At 42.9% G+C, this 15,257-nt stretch overlaps 2 protein-coding genes across 4 annotated transcripts; both read right to left on the minus strand.

Annotated features, from left to right (window-relative positions):
• Positions 1–96: 96 nt before the first annotated feature.
• On the minus strand, positions 97–7,237 carry wdr31 (WD repeat domain 31). 2 transcript variants are annotated; one of them, XM_028996856.1, is made up of 10 exons: positions 7,132–7,237; positions 5,706–5,855; positions 4,755–4,884; positions 4,444–4,518; positions 4,187–4,331; positions 3,993–4,093; positions 3,765–3,832; positions 3,510–3,651; positions 3,048–3,210; positions 97–2,409 (listed from the first exon to the last, which is right to left on the minus strand). In XM_028996856.1, exons 2-10 carry the CDS (start codon positions 5,750–5,752, stop codon positions 2,249–2,251), a joined length of 1,032 nt encoding a protein of 343 aa, XP_028852689.1. In that variant the 5' UTR covers positions 5,753–5,855; positions 7,132–7,237; the 3' UTR covers positions 97–2,248. The 2 variants fall into 2 exon arrangements, with proteins under 2 accessions (XP_028852689.1, XP_028852688.1); XM_028996855.1 differs by having other exon boundaries at positions 6,921–7,214.
• Positions 7,238–7,410: 173 nt separating this feature from the next.
• Positions 7,411–12,803, minus strand: poli (polymerase (DNA directed) iota). Of its 2 annotated transcripts, none has more exons than XM_028996212.1 (10): positions 12,669–12,803; positions 12,434–12,553; positions 12,185–12,349; positions 11,003–11,146; positions 10,696–10,932; positions 10,308–10,486; positions 10,111–10,202; positions 9,885–10,018; positions 9,142–9,332; positions 7,411–8,074 (listed from the first exon to the last, which is right to left on the minus strand). In XM_028996212.1, exons 1-10 carry the CDS (start codon positions 12,724–12,726, stop codon positions 7,478–7,480), a joined length of 1,917 nt encoding a protein of 638 aa, XP_028852045.1. In that variant the 5' UTR covers positions 12,727–12,803; the 3' UTR covers positions 7,411–7,477. The 2 variants fall into 2 exon arrangements, with proteins under 2 accessions (XP_028852045.1, XP_028852046.1); XM_028996213.1 differs by having other exon boundaries at positions 7,903–8,069.
• Between the last annotated feature and the right edge of the window lie 2,454 nt (positions 12,804–15,257).

The following is a 15,257-nucleotide window of genomic DNA, read 5'->3' on the forward strand; positions in this document are numbered from 1 at the left end:
ACCCTTTAGTCAGGCTGCGTATTGTGTGTTTATGTTTCTGTGCGTGAATGCATCCGAACCGCAGAAGTGGGCGATGGAGGAAACGTGAAGACTTGAGTCAGAAAGAGGCTTTATTTTCTAAAATAATTTACCGCAGAGTATATACGCATGACAATCACTGACAACAGCACTTGAGCCAGAGCCTTTTCACACTGGGACAACAGTTAGTCACAGTAAAACCTCCGTCATGGGAAGATATGATGGCGCAGAACAGCGTGACCTCAACACTCCAAACACCATCACGCGCAGATAACAAAACGGAGGCGCATTACAGCACTGGCTTGTGTGGGAATATTTGCTATACTGGCCGAAGTAAAAGCTCTTTTAAAAAAAAAGTTTTAAATTCTTTGGTCTGAATTTGACCGTGTGACCATGAGGTTAAAACACTAAAGGTCAGTGGTCCTGGCAGCTAAATATAGAAGATCGTATGGCCCAGAACATAAAAAGATGCAAAGATACATGGGTACAGTCTTTAAGTTAGGTCTGTTGATTGGGAACACAATAGTAGTAGCAGGACATGTAAGAATTCACTTATGGGGTTACACGAGACTTAAATGACTTGTGCCCCTAGAATAACCACATAGTTGGGGCAGTGGTGGCCGAGTGGTTAAGGAAGTGCCCCCGTAATCAGAAGGTTCAAATCCCGCCAAGGTGCCACTGACTGGGCACTTGTCACGGCTGCCCTCTGCTCACCAAGGATGATGGTTAAAAGACAATCGTATTGTTTCCAGCCGTCTATCCTTTTCTAAAACACATTTCATGTGTCATATGGGGGAAAAATTCTCTTGCATAAGACCAGAACATCATTATAGCTGACTGATCTTTAAACCCCCAAAATTCCACATTGAGAATGAGGCTGTTTCCAGTGGTGAGAACCGGAAGGACATAGATCACATTTAATTCAATTTACAGGAAGACCAAACTAAAATTTGATAGAAACAGGCATGAAATTAAAGACCTACCTAATAAGACAATATTTTATCATTTTTTTCTATATGTTAAAGTGGCGGCCGTAAATAAGTGCTCAGTGTAGTCCCTTTTCTATAAAACATCACCGATGACACTCATTAATAAAGCTTTAACTTGTAAAGTACAAACTTTCAGATAAAAAAATGATTTGATGCTGTTTCAAAACGTTTTTCGAAGAAAACATTAGATGCTTAGATATATAAGTGTAACAGGCAGGTTTGGAAGCGTATTGTAAGAACATACACTGTATGCATAGTCGATTGTTGGCGGTAGCCTAGTGGTTGAGGCATTTGTCCCTGAGCGATACACTTAACCCTGAGTCAGCCAAATTATAGTCATGCGATATACAGTTAAAGCTTATTTCATCAAAATAACCACCCTCACCTTTTTTAGAGAAAAACTCACTTGTTCACAGTATAATTTCTGGCAATTTTGGTAAACAACTTCCTCCCAGTTCCTTTCCAAGTGTGCAAAATGAATGTCATTGCGCTAAACACAGACTTGATTTGACCAATAGTTTTAGCCTTTGTGAATAAATGTCTTACAAAAGACTATAAAATATTGCTTTGTTTGAGGTATTTGTACTGTTTTCTTGTAATAACAAGAAAAAGCAGAGTATTGTTTCTGTGGGTCAAATCTCTGGAATGTAGTGTAATTTACATTTCATCTTCAAAATGCACTCAAGTTCCTATATTTCATACCCATTACCTATTCACCAAAAGCTAACAAATATTATAATTGTGGTGGGCTGGTGCCCTGCCTTGGGAATGGACTAAGTAGTTAAGGATTGTGGGTGAGTCAGAGAGAGCAAGTTGAACTGAACTAAGCTGTATTGTATAAAGCAGAATAAGTGCCTTTTCCGCATCACTATAAACTTTTGCAGCTTAGCTGGTTGACAGCTTCCTCATCTGACTCGATGAAGTTGCTGGATATGTTACATTCATCTGGACGGTTTCACCACATGCCAGATTAACCCCTCCAAAGTTCCTGCACTTCCCACTCCTTCACTTCCCATAGAGTAGCAATAAAAAGAGGAAGTCTGTGGGCGGCCTTCTGTTAAACAGATCCCTGAGTAAAACCTCAAAAAGCTCCACCTGAGCGTCCCAAACACAGGACCAAAGAGCAACATTGAGGTCATTTTCTGTCTGACAGCTCATTGACTGACTGTCAAGCTAGTGGCGTGTGTGAGTGTGTGTGCATTTCTGTGCGTGTATATGCAGGCCTGCAAGATGTGTGGGGCTCAGAAACGGGCCACTTCCTTCATGTCCAAGCTGCTGGCAGTGCCCAGCTGTAGAAGGTGAAGTCCAGTGTTGAAGCTGGCACAAAGGAGCCTCCCTGAGTCACACGGCGCCAAAGATACCAAGGGACCAGAACCATCCAAATTCAGAGTGTGCACACAAGCTACAGGGAGAAAGAATGAGGATAAATAATATTAATAAAGAAATATGTTTGACTAATTAACCTAGACCTGGTAGTGTATGAGAATATCACAACCCATTTGAGGAAGTATGTGTACATGTGGTAGCATATTGAAACCCACCTATCAATCACATCAATCGGGTTCAAATCAAGTTCAGAGAAATATGCAAACATGTTACAAGAAATGTAACATCTTTTATTGGTACTTCACACCAAATTTGTTAGAATTTTATGACAAAAATTATATAAACATTTTCTTTATGGATTTATTATTGGCTATGGCTATTACCTGAGTAGAGAGTAGGTCATGTAGGTATTATCTTGTAATTCCAAAAAGTCATTCACCAGTGTTCACTCACGTATAGCTTGCAATATTAAATACATTTATATTCTTATTTAGAGAAATGCATAGAAATGAATAGTATATTTCTCAGAATGCCTTGTCTCTTTTCTGACCACGTTGTGTTTAACTTCTCGTCCTTTGGTCAGAAACTGATGAATAGTATAGTGGATGGCTGACAAACTGCGCAGGATCGAATGTCTACAGCCTGTAACTGTATGCGTGTTGTACATGGACCTTCATAAATTAGCCAGTGTGTGTGTGTCTAAGTGCTTATCACCTCCAGTGTTTTGATCCCAGATTTTAACGGAGGAATCGTGTGAGGATGAGGCCACCATGGCCGCTCGGCCAGGGATGGGAGGTAGGAACACACAGCAGGCAGTGGTCTGGAGATGCCCTCTGTACTCTACTACCTTACAGCCGGGCTGTCTGAGGTCCCATAGCTGGAGATAGGGGGAATGAGAAGAAAGTAAAGTTAAAAGTGGTACGATCCATTTAATCATCTATTCAGTTACACCTATTCTTCTTTTCCTCAAGAGCAAGGCGATACAACATAATCCAAAGAGATCTGATTGGCCATCCCAAAACCCTGCTACAGAGATCAGGTTCCTCACCCCTGCCTTCTAGAAGAATAGAGTGGTGGGTGTTTCTGTGAGTGAGGCTCCAATAGCTTGCAGTAAGGTGAGAACTTGTTAATGAACACGATAAGTGAGCTTCTACCACAAACACCCAACGGACTCACTGTGGCTTCGCAGCCTTGTCCCCCAAAGCCATTGCTACTGGAGAGTAGGTGGTTGCAGTTAGAGTTGATGTCACAGTGAGTCTGGATGTATTGCTTTGCTGGGAACGTGTTGGTCACTTGCCAGGAGCGGCTGTCCCATACCCTAAACACGGTCGCATATAGATCACGGTCGGCACATGGACGGTCGGTTACAACTCAAAACACACAAATCAAATGTTTAAAGTATATCAAATTCATTGAATAGCGATTTCCTACCTTATAGTTTTGTCCTCAGATGTCTGGACAATGGAGGGGCTTCCTGGTACCCAGCATACGTGAGTAACCTTGGTGATAATACAATAAAAACTGAAATTGATCAGTACACAGTAAACACTGTTGAAATGTGCAGAAGCTGCTTTCATTCGTTGCCACTCTTCTCAAGGTGTGACATAAACCATCTGAACTGAAATTGTACAGAGCCTATGATGGAGAGATTCAACTAACAAGGTTCCTGGAGATGGTGTTCCGCTGAAGACACTCTCCAGTCTCGATGTCCCATAAGCTCATAGAGTTGTCTCGAGACCCTGTGCACAGCTTTGAGCCATCTGTTGACAAAAAAAAAAAAGTTGATTAATGGTGATAACAGGAAGGACACTTCCATTTACAGGCCTCTGCACCAAGCTGCAGTCACTGTTTACCTGGACTAACCGCCACCCCATTGACAACCAGTTCATGTCCACAGAACTCCTGAATGGGCTCTTGTCCATGTCCCAGGTCCCACATGAGCACACTCTTGTCCCGTGATCCACTAAAGATCCACGTGCTACCCGGAAAACACGCGACCTTGAGGAGGACAGGAAGCACCAGCACGTAAACACTAAACCTCCTCGCCGCAGCACAATCGTAACTCCGTAAATATAAAACCACTGTCATAAATAAGCTGGAATTGGGTTACCTTGGTGACCTCCCTGCTGTGACCTTGAAAGGACTGACACAGCTTTCCTTCTTTCCAGTCATACACAACAACTACCTAAAATGGACGTCAATAATAATAAAGAACGCAAAATGTTTTTGAACGATCATCAGAACATCAAAACTACAGATAACCTTATATAGTCAGTCAGTCCAGCTGATGGGAGATTTTTCAAGCAACCAAACTATCAAGGATGTACGGCGGTCAAATTGGATAAAAATAACTATTAAAAAAAAAAAATATATATATTTTAAATATTATTTTTTCATTATTATTATTCCAGAAGCTCCCACCTGATCGCTTCCTCCAGACACACAGAGCTCTGTGTTGAGGCTGGAGACGCAGTTGATGGCCCCGGAGTGAGCGGGCTCGTACTGTGCTACCTGAGATCCAGACACGCCCTCGGTGCCGTCCCTGCCCGCTCTGCAAGGTAAATCCATTCAACAGCTATAATACTCCAAATAGCTCCTCACCATGTATTTATTTTCAATGTAAAAATTCAATGGAACAGACAAGGGGGTCACTGTGAAAATCACCAGTGACATGAGGCGAGAACCCCGATGTGTGTGCAAGACAAAGAAGTTTTCCAATCGCCACGCTAAACAGGGGACATCAGATGTTCTCAGTTTCTTATGCGTCAATCTACAGTACAGGCCAAAAGTTTGGACAGACCTTCTCATTCAATGTGTTTTCTTTATTTTCATGACCATTTACGTTGGTAGATTCTCACTGAAGCCATCAAAACTATGAATGAACACATGTGGAGTTCTGTACTTAACAAAAAGTGGAGACCTCCACAGTCACCGGACCTGAACCCAATCCAGATGGTTTGGGGTGAGCTGGACCAACAAGTGCTAAACACCTCTGGGAACTCCTTCAAGACTGTTGGAGAACCATTTCAGGTGACGACCTCTTGAAGCTCATCGAGAGAATGCCAAGAGTGCAAAGCCGTAATCAGAGCAAAGAAACTAGAATATAAAACATGTTTTCAGTTATTTCACCTTTTTTTGTTAAGTACATAACTCCACACGTGTTCATTCATAGTTTTGATGCCTTCAGTGAGAATCTACCAACGTAAATGGTCATGAAAATAAGAGAAGACACATTGAATGAGAAGGTGTGTCCAGACTTTTGGCCTGTACTGTACATGGGTATAAATATATATATTTTTGTTATATGGCAAGAATAATTCTACATGTGCATCTATAACATTGATTTTGTGATTGTGATTGGAAATGTCTCACCTGTACAGGTCCGAGCGGCGGCGGAATTTACTCTGGAGCTTCCCCATGTCGCCCCTCAGCACAGCCGCAGGCCAGTAGCTCAGCCAGTCTTGGACGCCACAGATGGCATGGGCAGAGCACAGTGCTCCCTCACAACCATGCAGCCAATGCCTGAAGAGATCAAATACAAAGATTTATTACCAGCAGCATTAAAAAAGCTATTGATTATGTAGACCTGATTATAAAAAGTGTCATTGCTGAATAAAGCTGGGCTACACGTCAATAAAACATTTTGGTAACAGGCACAGAAGTCATCATGTGGTGTACTCCTAGCACAAAATATATCTTACTGATGTTTCTCCAGCATAAATATGGTGATCAGCTATGAATTGAATACAAAAATGACACTACAATGTTTTTGGAAAGCAATTAAAATCAAATGCACTAGATACTGTACTAGTATGAATTATTTATCTGTGCCTCTGTATAATAAAGTTCCATGTCTATTAACAGACATCAAAGGACAGACAGATCAAGACAGATATATATGTATGTATGTATGTATGTGTGTGTGTGTGTGTGTGTGTGTGTATATATATATATATATATATATATATATATATATCACACACACACACACACACACATAGGGACAGTCCCCCCCTGGAGCAACATAGGGTTAAGTGTCTTGCTCAGGGACACAATGGTAGTAAGTGGGATTTGAACCTGGGTCAAAACCAACTAGTCGAGGCGAGTGTGCTACCCACTAGGCTACTACCACCCTAGACAGATAGATAGATATAGACAGACAGATATATAGAGATATAGATAAAGACAGACAGATAGATAGAGATATAGATACAGAAAGAAAGAATCTTTCTAATCCCACTCACAGTGTGTGATAGTAAGTGTTCAGTGGTATTTGTGAGTATCAGTTGAACAGTCTGAACACTCTGCCTACGTGTTGTACAGGCGGCCAGGACGCAGGCTGGGAAATCCTATTACAGTGAATTACTGCCACATCGCATTAAGCCCGTGCATCCAGATGACATTTCGTCCGACATTTATTTCATTTTTTTAAAGGGTAACTTAAAAAAAACATCATGCACCCTTAAAAACATCGGAGTTGTTGAAGTGGGAGAATAATTCTGCGGCTCGTGTGGTAGAGAAAGTCCTGCAGCTCGCTGTATGATGACAACTGGATCAATTGTGGCTTAGACCAAAACAAAAGCTTACCGTCAGGTAAGATCTGCCCTTAATCGCGGGCAGCGGGGTTCGGGGTCCATGAAACGCACTCGCGATGTATGACGACCAGCTAGAAATCAGTGCGCAGCGAGTGCGTGAGACGTCCGGCGACCCACCTCGTCCAACCGCGACTGCGCAACCCTATTCGCAGTAGTGAGGAAGCGAATCAACTAGTCGAGAGACGAGCCGGGGATTTATTTACCCTCGGCAATGCTGAACGGGAGCCCGCGGCGCCCCGACATCGCGCCCGCTTCCTTGGCGACGCGTTCGCCGTTACTAGGCGAAAGGCGGTCACGTGGTGCGCGGCAGGGGGCGTGGCGTCGACCGGAAATAGGCATGAAGGACCTGCCAGCAAAGAGTCAAATTTGATCGGAAATAAAACCGATTAATTCTCTAGATTTTTGTTTGTATTTACTTGATAGCCACAGCGAATACACAAATAAGTGGGAAATCAACAGAAGACATAAAAAAGCCATTATGATTATGTTCATAACATTTTTATTACATATGAAATAAGCAAAAGCATATTAGGTATTTTAAACAAGTGCTCAGTTGGGTTTAAAGTATTTCAGTAAGTTATTTGCCTGACTGGGTTGGCCAGTAGTTTTCTTTTCTTTGGTGCTTCCACCTTTCACCACCTTTTTTGAAGGTATTTTTAGAACGGGTTTCTGTTGCTTCCACTCTGACAAGAGTTCCTGCTGCAGATCTGGCGGCAGCTCAGAGAACACACGGGGATCGACGTTCGGGGGGCAAGCAGCGTTCACTCCCAGAGAGGACGGGCGTGGGACGTTGAGACCCTCAGTGTCTCGTGTGCTGAGTGGATGGTCATGAAGGCTGCACATTGCCCCAGGTCTGCTTTCAACCGGTGGGATGTGCTGAAACACCGCCGTGTGAAAAGTGGGAATGATCTCCTTCTGAATGTGCTCAGGCAGGAGACTGAAAACATCTGGGTCAACATCTGCAGGCAGACGCAGAATCCAGTTCTTCCCTCTGCCTTTGTGAAATGTTGTAGGCTTTAGCTGCATTAATGACGTGGAAGCTGTGCTCTCGAAGTCTCTGTTGTCAGTTGTTCTCTCCGTTCTGCAGTTCATATGCTCCTCTGGCAGAGTGACACAAGGTTCAGAAGCCCTGAGGCTCAGGCTTTCCTGGACAGAAAAGAAACAGCACTTTAGGGCTCTTCAATCATGGTCGAGGCAAAGTAATCAAACGTAATCACACAAATCCTAATCAATAACTAGCATCACTTTACAGTACCAGTCAAACGTTTGGACGCAAGGTCTTGCTTTTTTTAAATTGTAAAATAGGACTATGAAATAACACACATGAGGTTAAGTAATAAACAAGGCAAAACGTTTCTTCTCTTCAAGTTGCATCTCTGCAAATCAGGGATTTTTTTTTGCTGTGATGGCAGCATTTCACCCTTGTGTCTTCTCTCCACCACCTTAAGTCGGACAATGGGGACGGCTTCCAACAGCACTGAAGGTTTATGCTGAACACTTTCTTTTCATTTACCGGTGTTAATTAGCATCTCATCAAGCAGCTTTTGATGATGAGAATAGAGAACAAAGCAGCCATGAAGGTAAAAAGAGGCGACTCTGAAGATTCATCAAACATACTTCACTTTCTCCTCATACAACAAATACAAAATAAGTTTCTGGCATTGGACTCTTCTTAGTCTCCATAACTGCCACAGAGTAGTAATTTTAGACTGGTAGTGTGTATCTACAAATAAGCTTGTTCATAATTAAAAAAAAATTTTTAAATAAATTGTTACAGATAAACTAACCGCACAATTGTTAATAGGAGTTGAAAAATCTTGTGAGAAAATATCAGGAAAAGTCTATTTTCAGATTTCCTGTTGAATATGAACTGTGGTATCTAATATACAGTGCGGTCACAGCGAAATACAGGTCAGAGTTGTGTGATCCAAGTGAAACATTATTCTCTAATGCAATTCCAAGGAAGAATTAGAAAGTAGTCACTCAAAATCAAATTCACATATAAGGCCAGTTTCACCAATGCAGAGTAATTTGGATTAAATGTTAGCCCACTGTCCAATAAAGAACCTTCTGATGGGACATTTTCATTTTGTAAAACAGGTAAAACATTTTCAACATGAAACGGAAGAGAAAAATAAATAAATAAATAAATAAATAAAAACAAACAAAAAAAAAAAAACATTCCTTGCTGTACTTGAACTGACTCGCGTTACCTTTTTGTCTTGTCGACTAGGTGACTTGGCTGTGAAAAAGGACTTAATGGAGCCTTTGGTGTCCCTTCTCGACAGCAGATTGCTGAAGCACACGTTCATTAAGGTGAGATGAAAGGGGGCGCTGGTGTCAATTAATTTGTGGAAGAGCTTAATGCCAATACTGACAAGTTGGGGCAAGGCTTCGGAACTTCCTGTCAGTGAAAAGTACAGAACATAGAAGCTGATAACTATGATAAACCAGGAAATCAGCAAGAACAACAAGTAAAAATAAAAATCAGGACAATGCCATTTTTACAAAATACAGTCGTTTGACCTACATTTTCATTTATGGCATTTGTAAGTCGCCCATATCAAGGGCGACTTACAATCAGTAGTCACAGGGACAGTCTTCCTGGAGACACTCAGGGTTACGTGTCTTGCTCAGGGACATGATGGTACTATGTGGGGTTTCAACCTGAGAATTTGTGATCTTCTAGTCCAAACACCAGTACGTTACCAACTAGGCTACATGTACCTTCTATTCTTAGAAACTTTATTAGAATAATTGTATACGGTAATTTCTCTCATTGATCAATAATCAGTTTCTGACCAAAGGAGCAAATATATTACTTGTGTGTCACTCATGTGGTAGTGAGTGGCCCATCACCCGTAAATGCTAACTCTATAACGCTACACACAGAACCTAGTGCTGAGAGACTCTAATGAAGAGGACAGCAACAGTATCTTCTTTATATCAGTGGTACCTGAGATGACCTTCTGTCCAATGTGAATGGGAATGGGGCACTGTCTGCTCTCTCGGCTGAACCAGCGATCGGTGGATGAAAATCTCCTGATGGTCAGTCTGAAGGTGGACGGTTGCCTTCCGTCTTTGTGCATCCTGGAAAAAAAAAAAAAAAAAGAATTCAGTTCTTGGTGGCATGTAAGAGAAGCAGTCTTTCATAACATTTCACTGACTGAATGAACACTTGCCTCTCTAAAAGACTTGTCAAAAGATCCTCCAGTTTCTTGACAGTCTCAGTTACTGTTGATATCTCCTTAAAGGAGTCCTCATCACTAAGGGACTGGAGGCCACACAAAAAAATCCAATGTGAGTATGAACCCATCAAACTCCAGCTCATAAGTACAATATAAAGAACGTAAAAATGGTTAAATTATTCTACGATTACCTGCGGAGGACCAGATGGGGTAACGGGGGACTCGTCTATCCCGTGGGCCAGGTTCTGGATTCGCTGGGCGTTTGCTTCCCCGAACTCCTTTGCAAGGGCAGCCAAATGGAAAACCTGCAGGTCCCTTACAGCGAGAAGCCCCAACGCTTTCAGCTTCTCTCCCGTCCTGTACCCTATTCCTGCAGACGATAAGAATAGCCATTCGCATTTTCGTCATATTTTCCAACTTAATGATTAACAATATCAAAAATACCAAAATGAATAGTCATTCTTTCCCATAAATTTACTATTGGGAGTCTAAAAAACACCTACGGTTCATAATGTCAGACAAAGCACACAGTAACCATGCGGCATCTGTGATATAAACAGCAACTGGAACTTCTCGTACCGGGAATCTGCCGCAGTCCAGTAAGACTCCCTATTATGTCTCCAGTGTATTTCGGCAGCAGGGTGGTTTGTTGGTTTGGCTTGTGGGCGCCCGACACCAGCTTGGCCAGCAGCTTGCTGGATGCAATTCCTGCACAACTTGTGAGCCCCAGCCTGCTGTGGAGGGCGCCTCGTAATTCTGCGGCGATCTGCGAGCCGACGGCTAGTCTGGGGTACTCGCTGGCTCGGACACCTGCAGCTACGAAACGAAAGCTGGAGTCTTTCCGCTCCGCCTTTTAAGCTATTAAGATTCATCGCGGCTCAGTTACCTTGACAGTTGTAGACATGGCCACTGAAACAGTAATCAGTGACTGGAGCTTCTCTAATCTTGCCGTTCACAATCTCAGTAATGTCCATAAAGTTCTCATCAAAGCCCAACCTTTCCACCAGTGGACAATAGGACATCAACAGCTCTACAAGACAAGACAATAGTAGGGGTGTTAGAAAATATCGATACAGCAATGTCACAATGTTTTACGTTGTGATATTGTATTTATACAGGCACATCAAATATCGATATTTTTGTGTACAAATGTAGTCAACTGGGTGGTGCTGTCCAGCATTTTCTTTAGGTCAGCAGAGATGAGAATCAGCGTGCAACTACAACCTCCACTCCTGTAGATGGCGCTGTGAAGCTGGCTATTTAAAATTACAGGCAGAGTGAAATCGCAAAACATGACAGATAGTACGTAGCATCTTCTATATCAGCTCTGTTTTTACGTTTTCAGCAAGCTGTAGAATATCGCAATATGTACAGTATCACAATATATTGTGATATATTCGTATCGTGACCCGTGTATTGTATAGTGAGTTCCTTGCCAATACACACCCCTAGTCAATAATAAAACAGAGAATAAAAAAGTGCAAAACTACATAAAGCTTACAAGCAGTCATGCATTATCTTAGTAAGGTTAGCAGCGAACCGACATTCAAAGGATTTCGCTGGATTTTCTCTTACTCATTAAACAAAAACCTAGAAATCTCCACATTCACAAAGTCATGTATGTATGTGAACACACACACACTTTAGTTTCTCAATTGCTGCAGCCGATAAATCGTGAAAAAGCAAAATAATTCAGCCAGTCCAATTTTTTGACTGTATGCGACGTTTCAAAATAAAGGTTCCTAATGGAAAGACAGGGGATGGTTTAATATACGTTAATATAGTTCCTTTCAGCTTGGGGTCAAACTACGTGTGTAAATCCGTGTACATCATGCACTGTCACACTTGATAAAAAAAGCCGTAGATAACAAGGTTAGACTTTTATTTTGAAACGTTGCATAATGCCAAAAGCGCATTTTCACTATTTATCGTGCTGCACGCAACGTGCTTGTGTAAGTTCACAGGCATGGAATGAAGTGAAAGTGGAGACTTCCAGGTTTCTGTTTAGAGAAAAACCAGCCGCAGAGCCGTGAACGTCTGTCGCAGGTTCGAGCATGACGTCCATCACCTGTGACTTTGTAGGACGTCTCCCTGTAGTGGGTTAGGTCCTCTCCTTTGACCAGCACCAGCTGAGGACATTTTTCTTTGGCCGCTGTCACCGACATCAGCTTGGTCACCCCGTACTCCCGAGCCACATAGTTACAGGTGACAACGATGTACTTCTGCTGCACACCTACAAAGTCGGCACATGACGCACGTCAAACGTGTGACAGCCCACAACGGAGGAAAACGCCGAGCGCTGTATGACGCCAGTCACCGAGTGGCACGTCGCGCAGCGCAGGATTTCGGACCATTTCCACCTGAGCGTAGAAACAGTCCAGGTCGAAATGCAGAACGACCCTCCGCGACCCGTCGCTGCAGCCGCCGCCGGTGGACGCTACGGGTTTGGGAACAAGCTACAGGTTAGAATCGACGTATTGGGACATTTCGGGGGCTTTGAAATGGAATATCAGTTTTTTTAGGGACTCATGGGTTGCGCCTCCGGTCCTTACCGGGTGCAGAACTACCGGAACTGGTGTCCCAGTCCGCGTCATCTTCATCTTCATCCATTTTCAGTAAAATGCAGAGCTCGGGAGCGCACGTTGTTCACCCTATTGGCCTTTCTTCGCGTCTTACCAGCGGCTCACGCAGCGCGCTGCTCTACCGCCACCTGGCGGCTCGGAGGGAATCTACCATTAACGAGAACGCAGAACAAACGGTGGTTCCGGCGTGTTATTGTAAATACTATTATGCACACGTGCTTTAAAATGTTACTGTTTCTGTTAAATAGTATTTTAATATCCGTGTCTGTAAACGAGTCATGCACCAAGACAAAACATATTCATCATCGACCACTGGATTAACCATCCATAATGGGCCTTGCTTTCTGATATTTGCCTTCCTTCTGTCGCCTTCACCTTGCTCTCTGTGCACCGCATTCGTGTTCTATGCAATTTACATTTATGGCATTTGGCAGTTCTGGTTCACCAGGACTCACACCATGAATACAGTCGTTTTATTCCCTCTGATGTAGTTTTTTTTCTTGCATAAATCAGACTACAAGAAAGTTAGTCTAAGTTTTCTCTAAAGAGAAAATACCTGGAGGAGAAGTTCATTTCACCAGCAAGACAGAGAACAGTCTAGATGAGTGTCTTCCTTTTACCTTCAGAGATGGAGGGACCAGGCGAGCAGTACTGGAGGCTCGGAGTATACGAGGTGCAGTGCGAGGTGTAATAAGGGCTGTGAGGTAGGATGGTGCTACTCCATGTTTGGCTTTGTAGGCCAGCATCAGTATTTGGAATCTGATGCGTGCAGCTACTGGGAGCCAGTGGAGGGAACGTACAGGGAGTGCAGAATTATTAGGTAAAAGTATTTTGTCCACATCATCCTCTTCATGCATGTTGTCTTACTCCAAGCTGTATAGGCTTGAAAGCCTACTACCAATTAAGCATATTAGGTGATGTGCATCTCTGTAATGAGAAGGGGTGTGGTCAAATGACATCAACACCCTATATCAGGTGTGCATAATTATTAGGCAACTTCCTTTCCTTTGGCAAAATGGGTCAAAAGAAGGACTTGACAGGCTCAGAAAAGTAAAAAATAGTGAGATATCTTGCAGAGGGATGCAGCACTCTTAAAATTGCAAAGCTTCTGAAGCGTGATCCTTAAACGATCAAGCATTTCATTCAAAATAGTCAACCGGGTCGCAAGAAGCGCATGGAAAAACCAAGGCGCAAAATAACTGCCCATGAACTGAGAAAAGTCAAGCGTGCAGCTGCCAAGATGCCACTTGCCACCAGTTTGGCCATATTTCAGAGCTGCAACATCACTGGAGTGCCCAAAAGCACAAGGTGTGCAGTACTCAGAGACATGGCCAAGGTAAGAAAGGCTGAAAGACGACCACCACTGAACAAGACACACAAGCTGAAACGTCAAGACTGGGCCAAGAAATATCTCAAGACTGATTTTTCTAAGGTTTTATGGACTGATGAAATGAGAGTGAGTCTTGATGGGCCAGATGGATGGGCCCGTGGCTGGATTGGTAAAGGGCAGAGAGCTCCCAGTCCTACTGCCAGTTTCTGGAAGACACCTTCTTCAAGCAGTGGTACAGGAAGTAGTCTGCATCCTTTAAGAAAAACATGATTTTCATGCAGGACAATGCTCCATCACACGCGTCCAAGTACTCCACAGCGTGGCTGGCAAGAAAGGGTCTAAAAGAAGAAAAACTAATGACATGGCCTCCTTGTTCACCTGATCTGAACCCCATTGAGAACCTGTGGTCCTTCATCAAATGTGAGATTTACAAGGAGGGAAAACAGTACACCTCTCTGAACAGTGTCTGGGAGGCTGTGGTTGCTGCTGCACGCAATGTTGATGGTGAACAGATCAAAACACTGACAGAATCCATGGATGGCAGGCTTTTGAGTGTCCTTGCACAGAAAGGTGGCAATATTGGTCGCTGATTTGTTTTTGAATGTCAGAAACGTATATTTGTGAATGTGGAGATGTTATATTGGTTTCACTGGTAAAAATAAATAATTGAAATTGGTATATATTTGTTTTTTGTTAAGTTGCCTAATAATTATGCACAGTAATAGTCACCTGCATACACAGATATCCCCCTAAAATAGCTAAAAATACAAACAAACTAAAAACTTCTTCCAAAAACATTCAGCTTTGATATGAGTTTTTGGGTTAATTGAGAACATGGTGGTTGTTCAATAATAAAATTATTCCTCAAAAATACAACTTGCCTAATAATTCTGCACTCCCTGTAGTAGAGGGGTGGTGTGGGAGAACTTGGGAAGGTGCCGCTGCTTTCTGTAGAAGTTGTAATGCTGTGGCAGGTGCCAAATAGTTACTGGCTGAAGATCTGATCATATAACAGCCCTACTGCTGCCAATGACGTCCCTGAATGCACGTCCCTGGTCCCACTGGGATCCCGATCATTTCTGCGCTTTGCAGAAAGGCACGCAAGCTGGGCATTCCTTCAACCACAGACTGTGCCAACATGCCTTGTCCATGGTGTGGCACTTTCTTAAGTTTAGACACATGTAAAATACATGACATGTAAAATACATGATGTGCCAAGTTTATGACCC

The sequence above is a fragment of the Denticeps clupeoides genome, chromosome 11 (genome assembly GCF_900700375.1).
Source record: "Denticeps clupeoides chromosome 11, fDenClu1.1, whole genome shotgun sequence".
Lineage (NCBI taxonomy): Eukaryota > Metazoa > Chordata > Actinopteri > Clupeiformes > Denticipitidae > Denticeps > Denticeps clupeoides.

Coding starts and splice junctions, on each gene's coding strand:
- wdr31 (XM_028996856.1), bottom strand. CDS start 5,752: ATGGGGAAGCTCCAGAGTAAATTCCGCCGCCGCTCGGACCTGTACAG. Junction 4,094..4,186: donor TGGGGTGGCGGTTAGTCCAG/GTAAACAGTGAC, acceptor TTTTGTCAACAG/ATGGCTCAAAGCTGTGCACA. Junction 3,833..3,992: donor ACACCATCTCCAGGAACCTT/GTTAGTTGAATC, acceptor ATTATCACCAAG/GTTACTCACGTATGCTGGGT.
- poli (XM_028996212.1), bottom strand. CDS start 12,726: ATGGATGAAGATGAAGATGACGCGGACTGGGACACCAGTTCCGGTAGT. Junction 10,019..10,110: donor TTGACAAGTCTTTTAGAGAG/GCAAGTGTTCAT, acceptor TTTTTTTTCCAG/GATGCACAAAGACGGAAGGC. Junction 8,075..9,141: donor CTAGTCGACAAGACAAAAAG/GTAACGCGAGTC, acceptor TTTTCTGTCCAG/GAAAGCCTGAGCCTCAGGGC.